Raw genomic sequence first — 21,570 nt, 5'->3', positions numbered from 1 at the left:
GGAATTAATTCCTCCAGGAATTAAGTACCATCACAAACCTCACCACCTTCTGCTGTAAGTGCAAGGTGCATTTCTTTGACATTGCCTTCTCTAACATAGCCACATGTGTATATATTAAAAATCCTAAATGTGGATCAACTGTATAGTCACTTGTTTGAGCACACTTTGGTTTGTTGTGAAATATACTCAAGAGACCCCATAACCAATGTGAACCAGGCTTATTAAAATGGTAGAGGGAAAAGGTTCTATAGGATACCAGTCTCCGAAGAGCAGTCCCATGCAGTGATGTTACATTCACCTAGCACAGGTGTACTCCAAAAAGTTACATCCCTAAAGACATCTTTTTATACCCTACTATAGCCACGCCCATAAAGCACAGATCCATGCTTCTGCTCTAATAAATTTGCTAGTCTCTAAGGTGCCACAAGTACCCCCGTTCTCCTTGCGGATACAGACTAACACGGCTGCTACTCTAAACCTGAACTTTAATTCTTTGTCTATGAACCCAAGAAGGAACTCCACTAATATTTTGCTTTCTAACTCCTCTGGTATGCCCTCTGGGGATAGAAAGCAAACTATTAGTGGAGTTCCTTCTTGGGTCCTTTTATGGGAGTGGCTGGGTCATTACACATATTGAATCTATTTCCCTATAAAGAAAAGGAGTACCTGTGGCACCTTAGAGACTAACCAATTTATTTGAGCATGAGCTTTCGTGAGCTACAGCTCACTTCATCGGATGGTAGCTCACGAAAGCTTATGCTCAAATAAATTGGTTAGTCTCTAAGGTGTCACAGGTACTCCTTTTCTTTTTGCAAATACAGACTAACAAGGCTGCTACTCTGAAACCTGTATTTCCCTATGTTAACTGTCTAAATGGGCCATCTTGATTATCACTACAAAAGTTTTTTTTTTCTCCTGTTGATAATAGCTCATCTTAATTAATTAGCCTCTTACAGTTTGTATGGCAACTTCCATCTTCTCTGTATGCTTATATATCTTCTTCTATGTTCTATTCTATGCATCCGATGAAGTGAGCTGTAGCCCACGAAAGCTTATGCTCACATAAATTTGTTAGTCTCTAAGGTGCCACAAGTACTCCTTTTCTTTTTGCCGATACAGACTAACATGGCTGCTACTCTGAAACCTGTCGCTTTTTACCTTGTTCATTTCTGGCACCATGGTGTTCCAGTTTATCTTCTGTTCTAAACCCACGCATTCTAGGTCATTATGCACCCTTATCTTTCTTCTGAGCACATGCATTCCGGGTACTAAAAGGCATGAAGACACCTTCTAGGTTTCTGTGGGTAATCTGTTTCATGTTGCCGTGAGGAAATAATCGTATGTACGGATACTGACAGTTTTCTTATCTACTCAAGCCCAAGCTCACTTCAAGGTGTTACGGGATACTTCGCATGTGTGTGTACAGGATTATAACAAAAGGTACAGGCCAATTTGGCCTTGATAACTTCTATATGAATGCTTAATATATATACTTAAATGCTTGGAATATATGTTGCACATAATATCAGAATACACAGATACGGTAGCTGGCATATATTAGTCAACATAAACAAAACACTTTCCTGCACACAATTCTCCGCCTGGGGAGATAAGAGAACACACACAACAGATATTAGCCATGTTGCTTAATACACTACTGAAAGGCACTCATACTACAGTATGCAGTATAAGAACCTATATAGAATAGAGCCTAGCACATTATGGGTGTGACCAGACATGTAAATGTTCCTTTTATTCTAAAGAATTGTATACAATTATTTGGAAGCATGAGTAACTACAAGCAGCCCAAAAAAAGAGGGCATACCAACATTTTCAAAAACTGTCTCTGATTTTTTTGATCAAGGGACTTGACCAAGATCAGAGACAGAATTAGACCAAGAGTTCCTGGCTCCCAGTTCTATATTCACACTATAGCTCCTCACCCGATCTTCCCCTATTTTTTTCTCTCTCTCTCTCTCTCTCTCACACACACACACACACACACACACACACACACACACACACACAACCAGCTGAATTTAAAATAAAAGAAGCCCTTTTGTACTATTCTATTTTTTATGGACTACTTAACTTCACTTCAGTTTCACCTGAAAATTCTGCATCATTTAAATTAAAAATTAAAAGCGATTGAGAAGCAACAGATCATTTACTGCAGTGTCAACTTTATTGAAAAACAATGATGTTCACATGTCTTAGGATCTAGCTTCATTACAGAAAATGTTTTGCAATAAGTTAAAAAACGTTTACTGAACAATTACAAAGTCAGACAAAGCAACCAGGATATATATAAAAGGTCCAGAAGCAGCTTATAATACAAAAAACAAACAGTCATTGTAGTGGAGAATTTCACAAAATGTTTGTTTTACAAAAATCCCTCAGTTGATAAAGCTATTTTTAAAAAAATCACCACATTACATTTCAAAGCTCGGCACAAGATTTTAAAAATGGAATACCCCCATATTTAGCAGCTGTGCTTCCCCTCACAATCTGGTTAAGATTTACTATGGTCTTAACATGTACGCATTTGCAATTAAGACAAGCATATATATGTATTTTTTTTTTACACTAAATAGTTTTTAGAACCTATAACAAGATTATAGATACTAATGGTGGTGATCCTGAAAAGGAGGCATTAACAATGAAAATAAGGCAACTGAACTGACTGCAAACTATTTTTAGAAATTAAACTGGTTAAAATGAAGGATTGCAATCACATACAAGTGTCATCTCCCAGTACACGAAGGCTGGCCAAATGCGTCTCCCCTCCCCGAGTTCTACAATGCAGTTTATGGCCACCATTTTTAATAGAAAAATGTGGACCATAGCAAACTGTAAGCTGGAAACAGTGGGTCATACATCTGCATTAAAGATAAGATAGATACAATCTGCTCCCAATTTATACAAATTTGGCACAGTGCTTCAATTCCCTGAATGAAACCTGCCCCAGGATGCTGCACAGAGTTCTGGCAACTTTGCTGTATTCTCCAGGAACATCCATTGCGACATCATATGAAATTTGAAAACGAATTGTCACAAGATATTTTCTGTATCAGAGTATAAAACACACTTCCTTGGGATTCAAGATTGCCCATCCAACTCGTCTTTAATATTCAATCGTAATAAAATTACTAACAAGATTGGATATTTTGTTTCTTTTTCTAAAATGCTGTCATTAAAAAAGCCTCTGGCAGTGTCAGTAGTCAAAGTGCACTTTATTATGTGTCATTAAAGTCAGGTTCTACTCAGAAGAGTGATTACACATTGCATATAGGCTTTCATATTTAATGTGCCCCAGACACTCCAGAACTAATGTGGTTTCTTTACAAGTGAAAAGATTTCTCTAATTTCTGTTCCTACCAAATCTGACAAGTCAGGCTTCTTGTTTGCTTGTTTGTTTTTTTTTAAAGTTATTTTCCAGGCTAGAATTGCATTTTAAGGCCCTTTTTGGTTAAAGTAGCATTGCATTAACATGTACTGCAGCTTCAGCAAATGAAAGACAAGCTGGTCTGAGACTTTCAAGCCTGCCTAAGGGAGCTAAATACACCAATCCCACTGAGTTTGATACCCACGTCCCTTCAGCTTCTTTGAAAATCTCAGCCCTTGTGGTTGTGCGCTCTGTAAAATTAGGAAGGAGCTTGGCAAGGGGAAGCAACTTTGAGATCCAACACAAGATTTTTAATTTTTTTTAATGAAAGAAATACTATTTTCTGTGTGTTTTTGACATACTGTGCACTCAGCAGAAAGATTTTGAATGTGAGGAATTGCATACCGGAATCTGGTGGCTTTAAGACACGCACCTACCCATCAATAAACCACCCATCAGAACAGAAAACACAAGGAAGCTTGTTTTACAAACAAAAAAAACTGCCTTTTCAGTGCAAGAGAGTTCACATGGAATGTATTCTACTGTCCAGTTTCATTATTTCCACATTAACTACAGTATTATGTTGTTTGATACCGTAGTGGATGAGGTGTGTATGCAAGGCAGGTAGAATACAGTGGCTACTGTAATACGCAGGCATACAAGTAGGACAGGTTAATTACAGGCACAAATATGGGAATGCAACATATTTCAGTAACAAGGCAAGTATTCAGTTGCAATCAAACATAGCAGCAATTTGAACAGAGATTAAGTAAGTAAGTAGAAGTCACAAGCCTTTGTTTCAGTAGAATGAAGTGGATTTATTAGGCAAAGCCATTTGGAGGTGAACCCACAAACCTGAGTGTTTCTCATATTGGAGATCGTGTGGGTGGAGTCTTTCCTACCCAGTTGGCCCCCAACCAAAAGAGTATGATTCATTCATGGAAAATTTTTGCAATGCCAGAAGCTAATATGAACACTGCTGTCACTCAAGTGCTTACTATGCCTCCATTTCCTCTGCCCTCCTTTTTCTTTCAAAGTTCTGTGTCCCCCTCTCCTACCTCCATTAAGGACATTCAACAACCTTACATGAAATACAGTTTACTAAACTTATTGATTCAAGAGCTGCAGGGCTGGAACTCGGCATTTAAAATAATTAGCTTGTGGATCTGAAATTTAAGACACCCAGACAATCTGTGTGCTGGCAACAAATTACTGTACAGCTCCAAACCCTAAATTCCCTATTTATAAAAATCAGCCATTCTGCCAAAAAGTTAGCAGAACGGTTCTAAATAGCTAACATGCAGATACAAAAGTTCTATCCAGTGTATAAAACTGAGGTTTGATTCTGGTGATCCTGATTGGGTTAGAAAGCCGTGTGCTCTGGTGCAACATTCCAGTACAAGTGCTAGCCCTTTACGAAGGCAGTGAAGGTCAAGAAAGGAGTGATCTGAAGTAGAGGAACAAGCAATCCAGCACTGCAGGATTTAATTGCTTAAGCTCCTACAGTGATGGACTTGGTTAACAGCACTTTTTCGGGAAAGGAAGCATATGCTACTTACATAGAGCTTTCCGAGAATTCCCACAGGGAAGCTAGTGCTAAAATAAACTTGGGCTTGAGCAAGGCATTGAGGGATAGATTTTCTAATTGCCTCTTACAGAGGCATTTTGTAAACATTGCAAAGACACTTACAAAAAACCTGGATAGGATCCTTTGGCAGGATACAGACTGGGAGGTAGCTCAGTTCCCAGTTACACTGAGGCACACAGGTTAAGGGACTTGTCCTAGTCAGGAAAAAACTCCCAGCTTTCTGCTTGAACCACAAAATCACACAGCCTTAAGGAGGCATAATAAACCAGGGGCCCATATTAAAAAAGGCAGCTCCCTGGAAATCAGAGCTCAGAAGCAGCTGTAACAACAAAGAAGCCAAAGGAAGCCAAACTGCCTAAACCAAATGTGATACATTTGTGAGAGACGGACAAGGCTTTTGTATGTGTGTAAGCAGAGTTAGGCTTTATTGCAGCCTGAAAGCAAATGAGAATCATCTCCCCAGAGAAAACTCAGTTGCTGGACTGTGACTGGTGTCCACCTGTCCGCAAATCATGCAAAAAGTGGGATTTCATCAGCTCCAAAGGGGGGAACGTGGTATTCTAACAGAGTTACAAAACGACTAGTCAAGCAGCAGCTTCAAGAGCAACAGGCAACAATGTGAATGGGGCAATTGTCCCTAGTTTTCCCCAAGCTTTCCACTTGCAGATGATTTGGGAGTGGGGACCCTAACTGAATTGAGCCTAGATGATTACACTTGCCATCCGATGAGGGATATTTCATGAGTGTCTGCTGCTGCCTCTCTCGGTGCCTAAGGGAGTCTGCATCAACCCTGAGAGGCTGCCTGCTCAGCAACATACTGCACAGTAACTAGAGGCCACAGACAGTCAGAGGTTACAGTCGTGTATAGATTCTGGCTCAAAGTGGAAGGCTGCTATGGCTGGAAAAGTCAGCAGTCTCACCCCTCCAGTCCCTAGGATCTAGACCTCAGGTGGTAGTACAGCAGCTTCAGGACTTTAGTAGCATAGAGCTGAAGCCAGAATTGTTTTCATGGTGGAAGTGGAATAGTTCAGTAATATCTTGTGGCCAGGACCCCTGGAGAGCTGGTGTGCAGACAGAAGATGGCAGCAAGGTGGTTGTTAGAGGAATATTCCACAGTCTCCACCCAACAGGACTGGAGCACAGAGTAAGACAACAGATCAGGGCGTCTGCCCAGGCTGCAGAGCCTGTATTCCTGGGAAAGGAGAGAGATGAATGCTATCTGTTAAAACCTAGGTGGCCCAGGGAGGCTACTGCTTTAAGGTATCATGACATCTGATTTTAAAAACCATGGGGGGTACAAACAGGAAAGTGTCTCTTGGGTCCTATACTACTCCTTTCTTTCAAGGAAGAAGCGTGGAAAAATAATGGCGTCAGCATATTAATTTGAATGTTAATTCCCCATTCCTTTTCATTCACAAACACAGACTATTTTATGGAGGAACCTGTTCTCTATAGCTCTCCCATACTTCCAAGCATAACTGGGGCATATTTTTAAGGTCTGTTCTATTCCTAATGGATTTCTAAGAAAGTAACTTTAGCCACAAGAACCCCATAGATACCCTGTTAAACTGGATGATGGGCTTTGAAAAGGATCCTGTGAAAATGGAATGCACTAAACTATCTCGAACAACAGAAGGACACAAAGGTTGGGTTTTTGTTTTTTAAATAGCTCCTTCTCAGATTCTAATAACTTTTCTGGATGCCATGAAACTGTGAGACTGACACACTGTTTTGTTGCTAGCCTTGTTTGATTATGAACTATGGGTAAGGTCCTAGCTATGCTACAAATCAGAACCATGTTTGCCCCTAGGTTACAGGTGGTGACCAGGCTCCCTGATGTGGTATTTGGGGGGCAGGCAGGGCCTTAAAGAACAAAGGATGAGCCCTGCAAAAAACACCAAGATTTTGCAAACACACATCTACAAAGCCTCACTGATCATCATCTTCCCAGACCTTGGTCCCAGCCCATAATGTGAAAGATAAGCCTTTGTACCAGTAAGGTAAGGATGCATTAAAAGGAGATATGAAGTGGTGAAGCAGTGTCCCACACACGATAAGAGTGTCCAAGTGCTTAACTTATACCAAGTTTGCCAATGAGCCACTGTACAACTTGGAGCCGGATGACTCTGTGTTGAGCTCACACAAGAATTTGGCTAAGGATTCAGAAAAAGGGGATGTTAAAGTGGTCTTGGAACTTGTTGGCATCATAAAAATCCCAGCCACTAGGTATAATTTGTTCAAAGTTGGCAGTTTAATCCTGCATACATTTCCTTAGTAAGCTGTACTTGCTATCGCTATCACTCTTTTCAGAATATAGACACTTGAAGAGCATATGCTTCTGCAGTTCTTCTGCTCCACAGCGTGATATTTGAACCACAGGGGGATTTAAATGATCTCTCACCTTTGTGCAGAGAAGTGAGAAATGGTATGAACCGATGAGAGCGGTAAGTCAGAAGAACAGTGTCTTTTCCTTTCCTAACACTAATTCTGTCACCCTCTGCAGAGGATTTTTTATTTTAAAGGGTGTATAGAAATGCTTTCCTACTTTTAAGTAAAACACAATGACCATTTAGAAAGAATCTCCGATAGAATCTGTGCCCAGAAAATTAACTGAAGCTCAGTTTTTCCCTTGCTTACCTACCAAGTCCTAGTTTCTGTTTCTCTCCCATAATACAGCTGGGAACAGGATGGGTATCTATCCTGACGTGAGAAATGCACCTCCCTGCCCTGCAATACTGTTAGCTGCTGCAGGCAAGTTGCAGAAATCAGGTCAGTAGCAGGTAAAGGGCCTCTTAATTTATCTTGGTTGCACTGAATTCCTAGCACTTTTCCAGTGGTGATCAATGCTCTTTTTGAGTTATTTTACAGAGACACTGTCAGTAGTTTAAACCCAAACTTTAGTAGTTGGGTAAAGAAATGAAACTTTCAAAAATATTCAGACAAAATAGTTTTCCCGTTTAGACTGAAACCTTCCCTGGTAGTGTTATAAATCCCACCATGCAGCACTGAGCTCCTGCAAGAGAGCCAGAAAGAAAGAACAGATCAGGGGAGTTTCACTGTCCAGTGAAAAAATTAAACAAATCTAAATGGTGAGACATTAGGGTTTTAAAAGTTATTTCAAAGCTAGGAGGAGGTCAGAAAGTGCAGCCTTGGGGTCTTACTATGCAACAGATCTCAGCTGGTGTAGACTGGCATAATTCCATTGAAGACAATCGAGCTGTGCTGTTTTACACCAGTGGAGGATCTGCTCTATTATTTTTAGGCTAACAGTGTGTCTTTAAATGTTATTTCTGTTTCACTCTGCATGATTTGTGTAACTTATCTAAAACAACAAAACTGAATTCTAGACGTCAGTCCAGCTGGGCTAAATGTTACAGAAAGCACCACTTCATTATTCTGACTGACTATCATTGTTCACAAGTAACCAGATATGCTGGATTTTAATACAAGCCTCCCACTACAAGCTGCAAGGCATATATTTAAGACACAAGTAGGAAGGTACATACAAAACAGTTAGCATAATTCCACTGTACTTCCTAGAATGTCACAAAACAGCACATATACCTGTTATGACAGACAAACAGTAAAGCATTTCTTCACAGCATCCCTGTGGAGAGAGAGAAATACTGACATGACTGGGCTGCTTCCCCAAATATTTCATTGCAGTAATCAAGATATGCTGCTTGAAGACTTAGACATTTATTCCTGCACAGTGTACATTTCCATATGTAAGGCTGCAGCATTCACTCTGCATTACATAGGTGTATGTACATATCACACAGGTTGCATAGTGGAGACAACTTTAAGTTTCGTTTAAATGAGAGATGCACCTATGTACTTGTCTATGGGGGGCAGCGGGGAGGAGTGGGAAAGTGGGAAAAAGAGAGGATGCCAGAATTGGACACAGATGTTTGTTATGCATACATTCTAAAAAAAGTATTAAAGGAAATCTTAAATGCATACATGAAAATCTAAATTAAGGTTCCCACAGGGCAGCTAGTTTAGTTCCATTGCTCATCTGTAGTATTTTGGGTTATTGCTTACGTTTTCAAAAGGCAGTTCTTAGGATTCCATTGCAGACTATGTACCACATGGCTAAGGACTTGTCTACTTTGGAACACTCAGTAAAGTTATGGCAAATCAACAAAAGGTGTGAAGTAAATGCATAGGAATTAAAACATGCTAAACACCTGTATGGATGCTCTCATTCAGGGGTAAAGTGGCTTTAGTTCACTAAGATTAAGGCCAGGTCTGCACAAGAGACTTAGATAGGTATACCTATGTCGCTCAGGGGTGCGAAAAATCCACCGACCTAGCGCTTTCTACACAGGGGGTTAGATCGACAGGAGAGCTTCTCCTGCCAACAAAGCTATTGCCTCTCGGGAAGGTAGATTAACTACACCAATGGGAGAGCTCTCTCCCATCGGCTTAGAGCAGGGGTCTCAAACTCAAATGACCACGAGGGCCACATGAGGACTAGTGCACTGGCCCGAGGGCCGCATCACTGACACCCCCCATCGCTGCCCCCCAACCCCACCCCCACTCCATCCTTTCAATGAGACCCCGCCCCTGCCCTGCCTCTTCCCACCCCTTCCCTGCCCCCATTCCAACCCCTTCCCCGAAGCTGCGTTTTAAGGGTAGACGGGCCCTAAGTACAAGGGGGAACAGATTAGTAAGCATAGGAGCTAGGACATGTTGCAAGAGATCATTCAAGGCGAAGCGGGTAGTTAACACCTCTGCAAGTCAGAGAACAAAGGACATCTCCCTCAAGTAACATTTCATTTGGCAGCATGGGATGATTTTTGCAGGTGTGAAAACCACCAAGTTTGTCAGAGGGGATCTGGCAACTGACAGGACAAGCTTGTCACCAACCTTCTGAAGGGCAGCAGTGTTCAGGAATATGGGGGAGTTTAATAACTTGAGAGATTTATTTGACAGAATATTCATACAGTCTCGTGCACTTTATAGGTTACATGCCTCCAAATGCAGTGTGCCTTTCAGTGCATGCAACATTTGAAAAAAGTAGTGGGTGAGTTTCAGCAAAAAAGCCAGCCAACTCGCTGGGACGCTGATGTTTCCTGAAAAGTTTACTGGGAGGAGGGGAGAAGAGAAAAGGGGGGATGGTAAGAACTCCTAACCCCCGGCTGCCATGTCCCACCCCAGAAACAGCTGCATTTCAGTCACAGGTGAAAAATTCTTAGGTGTTTAGTTTGTAATCAACTCTAAGGTCATTCAGAAAAAATGGCAGCACAACCATTTTAAAGTCATACAGTTTATGGGGGAGTTAACTGTAAGATAGAGTTTAATAGATATTCACTAATATAATAAGGAAAAATCAAGCTTACCTTGCAAATGGTATGAAAGAAATGCTGTACCTAAGAGAGGAAGAGAATATTAAAAAAACTGAGTTACCATTAACTTCAGATTACATTAGAGTCATACACAAAAGCAACAACTCCTCCCCACACCACACTGAAACAGAGACAGAAGTGTCTCAGTGAACACAAAGACAAAACGCCAGTTCAGGTAGTGGAAAGGCACGCAAGCTCCTCCTCAGCCATCCTCCTGAAAACAACTCTGTTGAATCCATAAAGCGCCACAGCAAAGCTATGGCTCGCTATAAAAATGTTTATTAACAATAATCCTCCTCTTTCTGAAACCCTACATGCACCAAGCCCTGGGGCAAGTAGGATCAGTCATCTGGCTAGTGATGTACTGGGTGACTTGGATAAGGACACCTAGTCAACCTTCTATTTCCACAGCATCTGTAGCAATGACCTGGGAAGCTGTACAAAAGTTATAATAATGAAAAGGAATCTGGCCCTAAGCAATCCTGATCTAAACCACACAAAGTAAAGAGAACAGTCAAGAACAATGTAATCCAGAAAGGGAAAATCTAGTGTAAAAGGGAGGACTGAATGGGCAAAGGCAAACAAGGGAACCTTGCTGCTGGTTCCAAAAAGAGCAAGAGAAACTCTGGGAGGGAGTCCCACTGAGAGAGACTCTGCAGTAGAAGTGCTCTGCCCCCAGCCCATTCCAAGCAGAACTCTGGAGCAGAGAGCAGGGACAAGCCATCTGATCTCAAACGCCTTGTAGGACGTCACTCATGAAGATCAGGTCATTAGGATTAATTTGGCTAGGTGGTTCATGTTTGGGTGGCTAGAGGAAAGGGAGAACTCCCCTACCATAATTCGTACAACTTCACAGTCCTCTGACAATCTATCAACAAAAGCTAGATTTAATCCAGGTTACTTTGGGGGGGAGGGGGAAGAGAGCAGAGGCAGCTTTAGCACGGGTTCATGGGTTAAACTGCACCCACAGAAAATCATCAAACCAATGGTGCCAAACCCAAGTGATGCTGCAGCCCTCTCTGTGCCAGGTTGAAATGCCTGAAGCCGCAGCCAGGCCCGGGAGCTGCTATTGTGGTGCAGGCTCACACACTCCCACCCCTCTCCAGAACCTCCCCTCTGCACAAGGCCAAGATTACAGTTGCAGTGCCTGGGGAAAAGGGTCTGCTACAGATGGCTGGTGCCCCCTTGGCTATAACTCAGAATCCATCTCCTAGAAAAGTTTAGCATAGCATACCCATTGAATTCAGATGCTACACCCTCCCTATTAGGGGGAGGGGGGAAAAGTTACCTACCATGCCAAGGCAAAAAATTGCAAAATGCAGAAGATGAGAGCAAGTCCCTTGTTGTGCCACTGAAAGAAGAAAACAGACAATAATGCAATCAAATAATGAGCATATATATTTATTAGTGTGCACTGGCTATATATAAGATCCAAATACTCACCCAGAAGGCAGAGCACAATGTTAGTATGAGACACAACTAGAAGAGAACACAGCATGTCAGTTAAAATAGAGACTACTCCACAATTAAAATATATTTTTTGCAAATATAAAGGAAGACCGAAGGGAAATGCAATATTTTACCTGATCCAATGTAAAAATTGCTATTTAAAATGCCCTATCTATACTATTTCTAAATATGAAATAAAGCAGCAAGCTGGTGAACATCACAAAAGGAAGATCACAGCTGCAGTCAAGGAACAGCAGAAGGCTTCCACAGCTTGTGGCAATTTCTGTAGGTTCCTACTTTTTCCCCAGGCCAGTTTTATTAGTTAGTATACACATTCAGGTACGCTACTTCACTTTCTTATCTAAATAGAAATATAGAGCTTTCCAGCTCCTCTCGGTCTCTGGCTGCAGCTCTGATTTGCCTGTCTCTAAACATGCCATGAATCTGTTTCCTGTTGAAATCACTAAAACAGCAGCCCTGGGGTATCAACCGCTACCCAGTTCATATCAATTGAGACTATGAAAAATGTTCAGGTACTTTTTAGCTACTACTTTATTTATTTATTTTAAAGCATTCCAAGGCCTGAGTGTAGGCATGATCCACCCACTTCAGGCATCTGTAATGCCTACAACCCACATTGACTATAAAAATAGGAGCTGCACAGTTATGACACTTCTGGAGGGGCTTTTTGCTAGACTCCTTAAATTTACAGCTGAAGGTCAACACTTTCACTTATAGGTCTGGAGTGTAGACCTGGCCAATCAGTATAACTATGTTGGCTCAGGGGTGTAAAAAAATCCACACCCCTGAGTGATGTAGTTATTCTGACCTAATCCTCCGTGTAGATGGCGCTATGTAGATGGGAGAGCTTCTCCAGTCGACAGAGCTACCGCCTCTCGGTGAGGTGGATTAAATACACCACGGAAGAGCATCATCACTAAAGCGCTGCAGCTGCACCGCTGTACGTGAAGACAAGCCCTTTGTTGAGATGCTTCAAAGCTGAAAGAGCCTACAGCCAGTAACCACCTAGATCCGTGGTTTTCAACCTGTGTCTAAGGGGTCCACAAAAGGTTGTCGTTAGCATAGAACAGTGGTTTTCAACCTGTGGTCTGCAGACCCTCTCGGGATCTGCTAAGCTGCAAAGTTCCCACAAAAATTCAATTATACATGAAGCTGTAAGTCACCTGAGGATGACTAGATTCTCCAAGTACCTTGTTATGAAACTCCACCTACAAGCCTTTTACCAAGGAGTGAAACTAGCAGCTAGGGTAAGTAGAAATAAGAGGGTTGACACTCTAATGTTACATTTCTGTCTGCCTATATCTCCACTTGCTTCATCCCAAACCCTCTTCTAAATAACTCCCAGTCCCGCTCCTGCCTTCACATCTTCTTTCATGTTGCCCATGTGGGTGTGTGTGCACATGCACGTCAGATTTCTCCAAAACTTCTTCAGCAACACCTATCAATCCCCTCAGTGATAATGATTCTACTACTTCATGCACTTAAACCACTGCCCCCGTACTGTACTGCCCAGATTTAGGCTATGCTCTTCAGAACTTGGGACCTGTCTTTTTCAGTGTTCTCTATAACTATATACACCTCCAGTGCTATAAGAACGGCAATAAAAGCAGCACTGTGAATGTAACTAGATCAAACCACTATTGACAACTTTGTTCTGGAATTTTGCACTGAATTAAGACTAGTTAAAACAAGATCCTTTGATACTTACTAGCATAACAATAGTAGCTATCAAACGAGTAGGCTCAAACATTCTTTTCAATTGTCTCATAGGTCCCATAAGGAAAACAGTGCTGTAACAAGCAAAACAACATAACACAGACACGTAAAACATCTACATACAGCAATAAAATTCGACTGTAAGATGCCCTCATCAAGCATGCTTACTGTGCTGTCATAAATTGACATTCTGTCCTAGAGGGCCACTACTATACTAGATACCAGTGCCTATGTTATTATGGTGATTGGTGCGGTCTGTATAGCAAAGACAGCCAGGCAGTACTATAGAATAAAAATCAGTATCCTACTGACAATGGAGAAGCTACATACCAAGAACTGGGCACCAAACAGACTAAGTCTTGGGAAGAAGCAAGTGCTGACATTTGTAATCTAGACTCCTCCATCTCTGTTTAAAACCAAACATTCCAGAAGGGGTGTAGGGACAAGCTTGGTGGAGGTCAACGGGTCCCATCCCAGGTCTCCATTCTGATTTGATGAAAGTGATCCCTGAGGTACCTGGACTGCATTTACACAGACTAGTCAATGAGTTCACTTCCTACCAACGCGCCAGATACAGTCTTAAAGTGCCATCAGACTCGGCTGACTTTGTAGAACAGTGAGGCTCAGATTAAATTGATCAAATTTTCATTTAACTTTTTTTTTAAATCTTAGCTTGTTATGTCCAGCTTATTTACCCATTTTCTCTCTGGTGCTAAGGTGACTCCTCTCCTCCCTCTTGTTGCTGATAACAGGCTGCCATTGCTTCAGTCAAGAGCAGCCCAAGATACAGTATAATGGAGGAGATGGAGTGGTGGGAGAGAAGAAAGCAATCCCAAGCCAGCCACAGATGATGAGAGAGGAGTAGCCAAGTAGAGTATTCCTGTGAGGATCAGCCAGATGGTATGTACCCAGGACAACCACATAGCCACTGGCATGCCTAATTCTACTGCATGCCAGGAATGATGGAGTCTCACTAGTCTCCCCTCCCTCACAGTCATGTGGCAATGAGTTACACAGTCAAATTACACACTGCATGACAAAGTACTTCCTTTTATTGGCTTTGAATTTCCCAACTTTTAATTTTGAGTGTCCTCTGATTCTTATGTTACAAGACAAGGAGAACAGGCTTTCCCGCGCTAACCTTTCTAGAAAATTCGTTACTTAGTACTTGTATCACATTCCCTCTATTCATCTTCTTTCTAAGGCAAAGAATTCCAATCTTTGCAATCTTTCCACATGAGTTTTCCCATGCTTTTGATCATTCTCATAGCTCTTCTTAAATGAAAAATAAATCTTTACATAATACAGATTGCAAAGTCCAGGTAAAAAAAAATTAAGGGCCCACATATCCTTGAACACATCAACTCGTGTCCCAACTTAACAAACCAAGCTTTATAGCTCGAGTTCTGTAATAAGCTAGTCGAGATGGGGTGACCACCATGGCACACAGCATTACAGATAAGGCTGCCCCTTTGATTTATATAATGGCATTATAGCAAGTCTCCATATTATTTGCCACCCCATTCCTTACATATTCTAAAATCTTGTTTGTTTTTTTATGTCAACTGCACATTGAGAAGAGGTCTTTATTAAGCTATTTACAGTGATAGCAGGGTCTTGTGAGGCCAGTGAGACTACCTACACAAAGATATGCCTCCAGCATGGACTAATAGCTGATGGTTCAGAGGAAAGTGTAGAAAACCACAATGATGCACCAAACAATACATAAGTTATGTAGATGTCTTCCTGACCCCTGCAGGAAGGATGAGATTTCATTCCTCTTATTTTAGCAAGTATATCCAGACAATATTTGATCCAAACAGTAAATACAAAATACCAGTTGAAACGGTTTCATTTCCCAAGAACTGGACTGTTCAAATCAGTCATGTTTGTTCCTCTTCTATTATTTCTGAATTTTAGAGATCTGTACAGAGAAGTGAACATTCAGCCTCACATCCCACCATTTCCACCACTCAGACAAGCATGGGTACATTCACACACTCTCATTCTGTTCCTATTTTCTGCCTTTGTATCAGGTAGCTATTTTACAGAAATGTTACCTTCCAAGGGATGCAATATTCCCCAGAGTGTAAAATACTGCAAAGAGAACTAGTCCTTTCCTTGGCACCCATAGCAGGCAAGTACCCTGAAAAGGAAGATAAGAGAACATAAGAATGGCCCTACTGGGTCAGACCAAAGGTTAATCTAGCCCAGTATCCTGTCTTCTGACAGTAGCCAGTGCCAGGTGCCCCAGAGGGAATGAACAGAACAGGTAATCATCAAGTGATCCACCCCTGTCGCTCATTCCCAGCTTCTGGCAAACAGAGGCTAGGGACACCATTCCTGCTCATCCTGGCTAATAGCCACTGATGGACCTATCCTCCATGAATTTATCTAGTTCTTTTTTGAACCTTGTTATGCTCTTGGCCTTCACAACATCCTCTGGCAAGGAGTTCCACAGGCTGACTGTGCATTGTGTGAAGAAATACTTCCTTTTATCTGTTTTAAACCTGCTGCCTATTAATTTCATTTGGTGACCCCTAGTTCTTGTGTTATGAGAAGTAGTAAATGCTTCCTTATCTACACCAGTCATGATTTTATAGACCGGACTGGATAAAAATTGTTTCACGTTGCAACAAAAATAGCCCCAAAACAGTGTTTTTTAGTAGCAGTGAAGAAGCACTAAAAAACTCAAACCTGAATGGCAGTTACAAAAGTTGGTTTGTGTTTGTTCACATTCTTTATAGTGATCAGAGCATTACATTACACTTGCTGATAGAACCCAGTTTCCTTTTTTATAAAAAGGGTTTTGAAATTTTTTGCTTTCATCAGGGACGAAACTGAAATCAATTTCTGCACAAATAGGTAATTTTGCCATACTTGTGCAAATCTTATTCTTTAAAGAAAAGTAGAAATATCCGATACATGGATATAGTATAAAAGGATGTAGTTCCATCTACAAGGCAAGTTTTACCATGTCAGGATCATTGAACTGAGTTCATTACAAAAGTGCTCCTTCTGACTCTGTTATAATACATTTTGATCTGACCTTTGTAGACTGATTAAATCATGTTACCACACAATCCTTCAATCTGCCTATGTAGATGAATCCTTAGTATTGCCTGGCTCAGTCCTCCTGGCTGACCTGAATCCGATTCCCTTCCTGAACCCCAGCACTAGTTTACCAGTCCCATCCCACGTAGCCAACCTCATATCATTCCTCTTGGTACTTGAGAATCACATTCCATACAAGCTGCATATTGATCCACACATCACCCAGTCCCCCACAAATCAAAGAGGAGTGGACTGATCATCTTCTTGATTTTTAGTTTATGTTTAGTTTAATTTTATAGCTGCATTTCCAAGTGTTCCCTTCCCAATCCAGATGCCTGCTCAAAGTCCCAAGCAGCTGGCAGAACTGGGGCCAGTTTGTACATCATTTTGTTATCCACTTTGGGGTGCTATAAAAAGTAACTGCAGTGCTCAAAACGCAAGTCTCCTCCTAGAGCAGAAGTGGACAGACAGAGAAGAACTTACCAGGACAGAGCACAGAACTCCTAAGGCAAAACAAGCGATGAAGCCTTTCACTCTCGTGCCCCAGCTTAATGAAGTTGTATCAACGATCTGGAAGCCAAAAACAAATAAAGAGACATATCCTTTAACACAGTGATTTTCAAACTTTTGTATTTGTGACCTCTTTCACACATCCAGCCTCTGAGTGTGATCCCCCTTATAAATTAAAAAAACATTTTTTTTAATATTTAACCCTATTATAAATACTGGAGGCAAAGCAGTATTTGGGGTGGAGGCTGACAGCTCGCGACCCCAAAGTAATAACCGTGCAACCCCAAGGGGTCACGATCCCGAGTCTGAGAACCCATTTTAACACATCAATTTGTGTCCCAACAAAACAAACTTTATAGCTCTATTTCCATCAGCAGCTTAAGCAGCATCTGAAAAATATTCCGCTAGAACACAAAATAAATGAAAAATGAATCCATATACAACAGCAATACTACTAACAGAGAGCTCAGTTTTGAAACCACACTACAAGCAGAATTCCCACTGAAGTAAATGAGAGTATGTTATTACCTACATCAGGGGTAACCAATCTGTGGCTCTGGAGCCACACGCGGCTCTTCAGAAGTTAATATGCGGCTCCTTGTACAGGCACCGACGCTGGAGCTACAGGTGCCAACTTTCCAGTGTGCCGGGGGGCGCTCACTGCTCAACCCCTGGCTCTGCCACAGGCCCTGCCCCCACTATACCCCTTCCCGCCCCCTCCCCTGAGCCTGTGGTGCCCTCACTCCCAGAGCCTCCTGCATGCCACAAAACAGCTGATCAGGAGATGCAAGGAGGCGCTGATTGGCGGGTGGGTGAGTGGGAGGTGCTGCGAGGGAGCTGATGGGGGGACTGCTGATGTATTACTGTGGCTCTTTGGCAACGTACATTGGTAAATTCTGGCTCCTTCTCAGGCTCAGGTTGGCCACCCCTGACCTACAGAATGAGGCCCCTATCAAGTCCTAGATACCTACAATAAGCGAATAGCTTGCCACAATACTATATAGTCTGTTCATTCCACTATATTTGTACCTACATATCTAACCTTTCGTGTTCTTCTTTTAGCAGACACATACCCACCTCAGCGAGCACAGACTCTTCGCCTCCACATTAAAGCCTGGTCCTACACCTAAAACTTAGTCAACTTAACTACCACACTCAGGTGTGCAAAAAAATTCACACACCTGAGAAATGTAGTTAAGCCGACCTAAGCTGTGGTGCAGAAGCTGCTAGGTCGACAGAAGATTCTTTCATAGAATTAGCTATTGCCTCTTGTAGGGGTGGATTTACTACAATGATGGAAAAACTCGTTCCATCACTGTAACAAGTGTCTACACTACAACATAGCAACAGTGAAGTTGCAGCACCACAGCTGTGATACTATAGTACTTGTCGTGTAGCCATATTCTCAGTTATTATTTATCAATTTCCCCTCTCCCACCCTTAATTTCTATATTCACTGGAAGTGAAATCAGGCAGATTCCAGTCAAATTTTCAAAGAAAAAGCAGTTTATAAAAAGCACCACAATTTGTTTTCTGTTCTCTGTTTTCTATGTTGCATTCATCTACATGGAACAGAACTATAATGCTTCTATTTCATCCATCTAGTCAGAGTGAAGTCCTTGCAACATATTTCCTACCCACCCACAAACATCCAAACACCGAACAGCAAAAAGTTATGGAACTCTAGAATTTATGAATACTTGAGCATGTTAGCCCTTTACACACTAGAGCGTACTTAGTTTTAGACACATGGCATGAAGGTGAGGGAAAGAAGTTGGGTGGGATTATGAAGTCATTTTCATGCATTCAATTGGAAATCATTTAAATACATGGCATCAGACTAGTTTCTAGGAAGTTTAGTCACCTTTCCACATATAGAACATTTTAAAAGTTGCATGGCATCACATTTGGCTCAAGATTTAAGCTTTGCAGGAAGTAGTTTTTTTTTTATAAAATCCAAGAACAAAAAGGTTTACGCTATTTTTGTAAAAACAAACCAAACGTGTTCAGCTTCTGAGTGCTACATTGTTTGGGTTTCAAACGCCTTAGGGGAATGGTTATTTGTTTCTTTTTTCAAAAAATAACCATTCCCCTAAAGCGTTTGAAACCCAAACAAACAATGTAGCACTCAGAACCTGAAAACAAAACCAGATGCCAAGGTGGAACTGTCTAAGAGGAAAGAAATTCAGTGAGTCAACAAAGACCACAAACAGTGAGATACACTGGGTGGCTAAAACTCTTTCCCTTTAAACCCAGTGTTTAAAGTTATTGGTAACACAGATAACGTGAGTTTACAATATGAGCTCGGACCCTGGTTAGCACAAGGTCTGCGTGGCCAGAAGGGAAGTTGGGCTTGAACCCGAGGTCACACTGAAATGAAGGCATACCCTAGGTCAGTGGCTCAACTTTTCCAGGCTACTATATCCCTTTCAGGCATCTGATTTGTACACCCTCAAGATTCACCTCACTTAAAAGCCACTTATTTACCAACTCAGACCTTAAATAGAAAACGGTCACAGCACACGGTTACTGAAAAGTTGCTCACTTCCTCAGTTTTACCAAGTAATTATAAATCGATTGGAATATGAATATGGTCGTTACACGGCAGTATGCAGAGCCGTATAAACAAGTCTCTGTACGAAATGTGTGTTTGTACGGACTTCGCTGGTGCGTTTTCCGTAGCCTGTTGTTAAACTAGGCAAATACCTAGAGGAGGTGATGTACCCCCGGCAGACCGCTGCGCACCCCGAGAGGGACGGGTCTCCCTGGCTGAGAACCAGCGGACGAGGTGGACAGAGACCCTGTAAAGCTCCCGTGTCCTCCTACCAGCTCGCCAGGGAGCGGCGGCGGGGAGGACTCGCTTCCCAGCCCAGCGGGCAGCAGCTGGAGCGGCCGCGCCATGCCCGGCCCCGGCCCCGCTCCCCGGGGGAGGGCGGCGCTGACAGGCCGGGCACCGCTCCCGGCTCCAGGGCTTGCCCTGAAACTCTGCCCCCCGCCCCCGACACGAGCCGCCCGGCCCGGAGCGGGCCCGCACCGGGACAAGCCACGGCAGCCTGGCGAGCGGGGGCGGGGGGGCTCGTTACCTCGCTCAGGCCGCCCTGCTCCTCCGCGTCCTGCCCGTTCAGCACCCGCTTGAGCTTGTCCATCCTGCCTGGCTCCGCCGCCGCCGCCGCCCCCCGCTTCCGTGACCCGACTACTTTACGACTGGCCCGGCCCGCCCCGCCCCCGGGACTACAACTCCCAGCGCGCACCGCGGGCAGGAAGTCGCCGGTTTCCAGCCAACCCGGCGGCTAATCCGGCGTAGTGCGTGGTGGGAGACGTAGTCCCGACCCGCTCGCGCGGTGCGTGCTGGGAGCTGTAGTCCATATTGGCCTTTCTCCTGAAAGATTTTGCCAGACGGCAGTAGCACATGACGTCTATGCCACAAGGCAGCTCATAGCCAGGCATCAGCCTTCACTGGTGGCATGTTGCTCCTTTTCCACACTCTCAGTGCCAATCAGGGCAGCCTCCAACACAGCATTGCCAGCCCATGATTTTATGGCAAAGCTCCCACTATTTAGTGCTTTCCCTAAAGTCCCAGCTCCTGGAACTGTGAGAATCTAAACTTTCATTTAAAAAGTTTCTAGACATCAGCATTATGGAGAAATGCTGGGAAATGGGACCGAAGTCTAATCCAAAGTCTCAAAAAACAGAACACAAACGAAAAAAGCAGCAAACATTTATTATTTTTAACATGGTATTTTTAAACCCAATCTCACTGTTTTGGGGTGCCTGCTTCATCATTTTTGAATGCTCGGATTTGGCAACATTTCTTAAGTCATTGTGCTATGCAAAAGGGTCCACTGACATTACTTCGGCCATACTTAAGGTGATCTATTACTACAAAATAATATAAATAGCATGCAAGTGACTATATCAGGGCAACTTCTATTTTATTATTTTTCTTAAAAGGGAGCATACTAACCTTTTTTAGTTTTCTCCCTGACCCACTATTGTTTAAAAACCAACATTGTACAGAGTGTCTTATTTCTAACCAATTTTAAAAAACTCCAAAAGCCACTCTTCTGTTAATCATTTCTTCACTACTTTCTTTGGGTACATATTTGCATTCCTCTTTTATTTAGCTAAAGCTTAAGAAGGTTGTTTATTGGGCTTCCAAAATATCAATTATTTATATAGCAAGATCATTGAAGATTTGAAATGTTAAGACTATAAGCAATCATAGTTGCTTTTTAGGCCTGCTCCAGCAAATTTTTTAGTACATGCTGTATGCACTATTCACATGCATATAGATGTGCAGAAGTGTTTGCAGGATCAGGCCCTAGTATGCAAAAGATGTTGGTAGCACATAGGGCTAGCTCCTGCACCCACTAAAGTCAATCATAAAATTTCCATTGATTTCAAGAGCGCAAGATCAGGCACTTAGTTACTAAGTATGCTGTAAGCTATTAATACAAGAACAGTAATATACATGCTTTCATAATGACATTGCAAAA

The 21,570-nt window shown here is 42.4% G+C and overlaps 1 protein-coding gene across 2 annotated transcripts; it reads right to left on the bottom strand.

Annotated features, from left to right (window-relative positions):
• Nucleotides 1-2,176: 2,176 nt before the first annotated feature.
• Nucleotides 2,177-20,289, bottom strand: SFT2D2 (SFT2 domain containing 2). Of its 2 annotated transcripts, none has more exons than XM_084627843.1 (9): nt 20,158-20,289; nt 17,048-17,134; nt 15,571-15,656; nt 13,503-13,584; nt 11,768-11,803; nt 11,617-11,675; nt 10,319-10,348; nt 8,538-8,580; nt 2,177-7,986 (listed from the first exon to the last, which is right to left on the bottom strand). In XM_084627843.1, the coding sequence occupies exons 1-8, from the start codon at nt 20,218-20,220 to the stop codon at nt 8,541-8,543; spliced, it is 483 nt and encodes a 160-aa protein (XP_084483969.1). In that variant the 5' UTR covers nt 20,221-20,289; the 3' UTR covers nt 2,177-7,986; nt 8,538-8,540. The 2 variants fall into 2 exon arrangements, with proteins under 2 accessions (XP_084483969.1, XP_084483970.1); XM_084627844.1 differs by having other exon boundaries at nt 2,177-6,165.
• Between the last annotated feature and the right edge of the window lie 1,281 nt (nt 20,290-21,570).

The sequence above is a fragment of the Lepidochelys olivacea genome, assembly GCF_965140295.1.
Source record: "Lepidochelys olivacea isolate rLepOli2 genome assembly, chromosome: 1".
NCBI lineage: Eukaryota > Metazoa > Chordata > Testudines > Cheloniidae > Lepidochelys > Lepidochelys olivacea.
This window is presented reverse-complemented; position numbering and strand designations above follow the sequence as displayed.

Coding starts and splice junctions, on each gene's coding strand:
- SFT2D2 (XM_084627843.1), bottom strand. CDS start 20,220: ATGGACAAGCTCAAGCGGGTGCTGAACGGGCAGGACGCGGAGGAGCAG. Junction 11,804..13,502: donor TAGCTACTATTGTTATGCTA/GTAAGTATCAAA, acceptor GTTCTCTTCTAG/TTGTGTCTCATACTAACATT. Junction 10,349..11,616: donor CAATTTTTTGCCTTGGCATG/GTAGGTAACTTT, acceptor TTCCTCTCTTAG/GTACAGCATTTCTTTCATAC.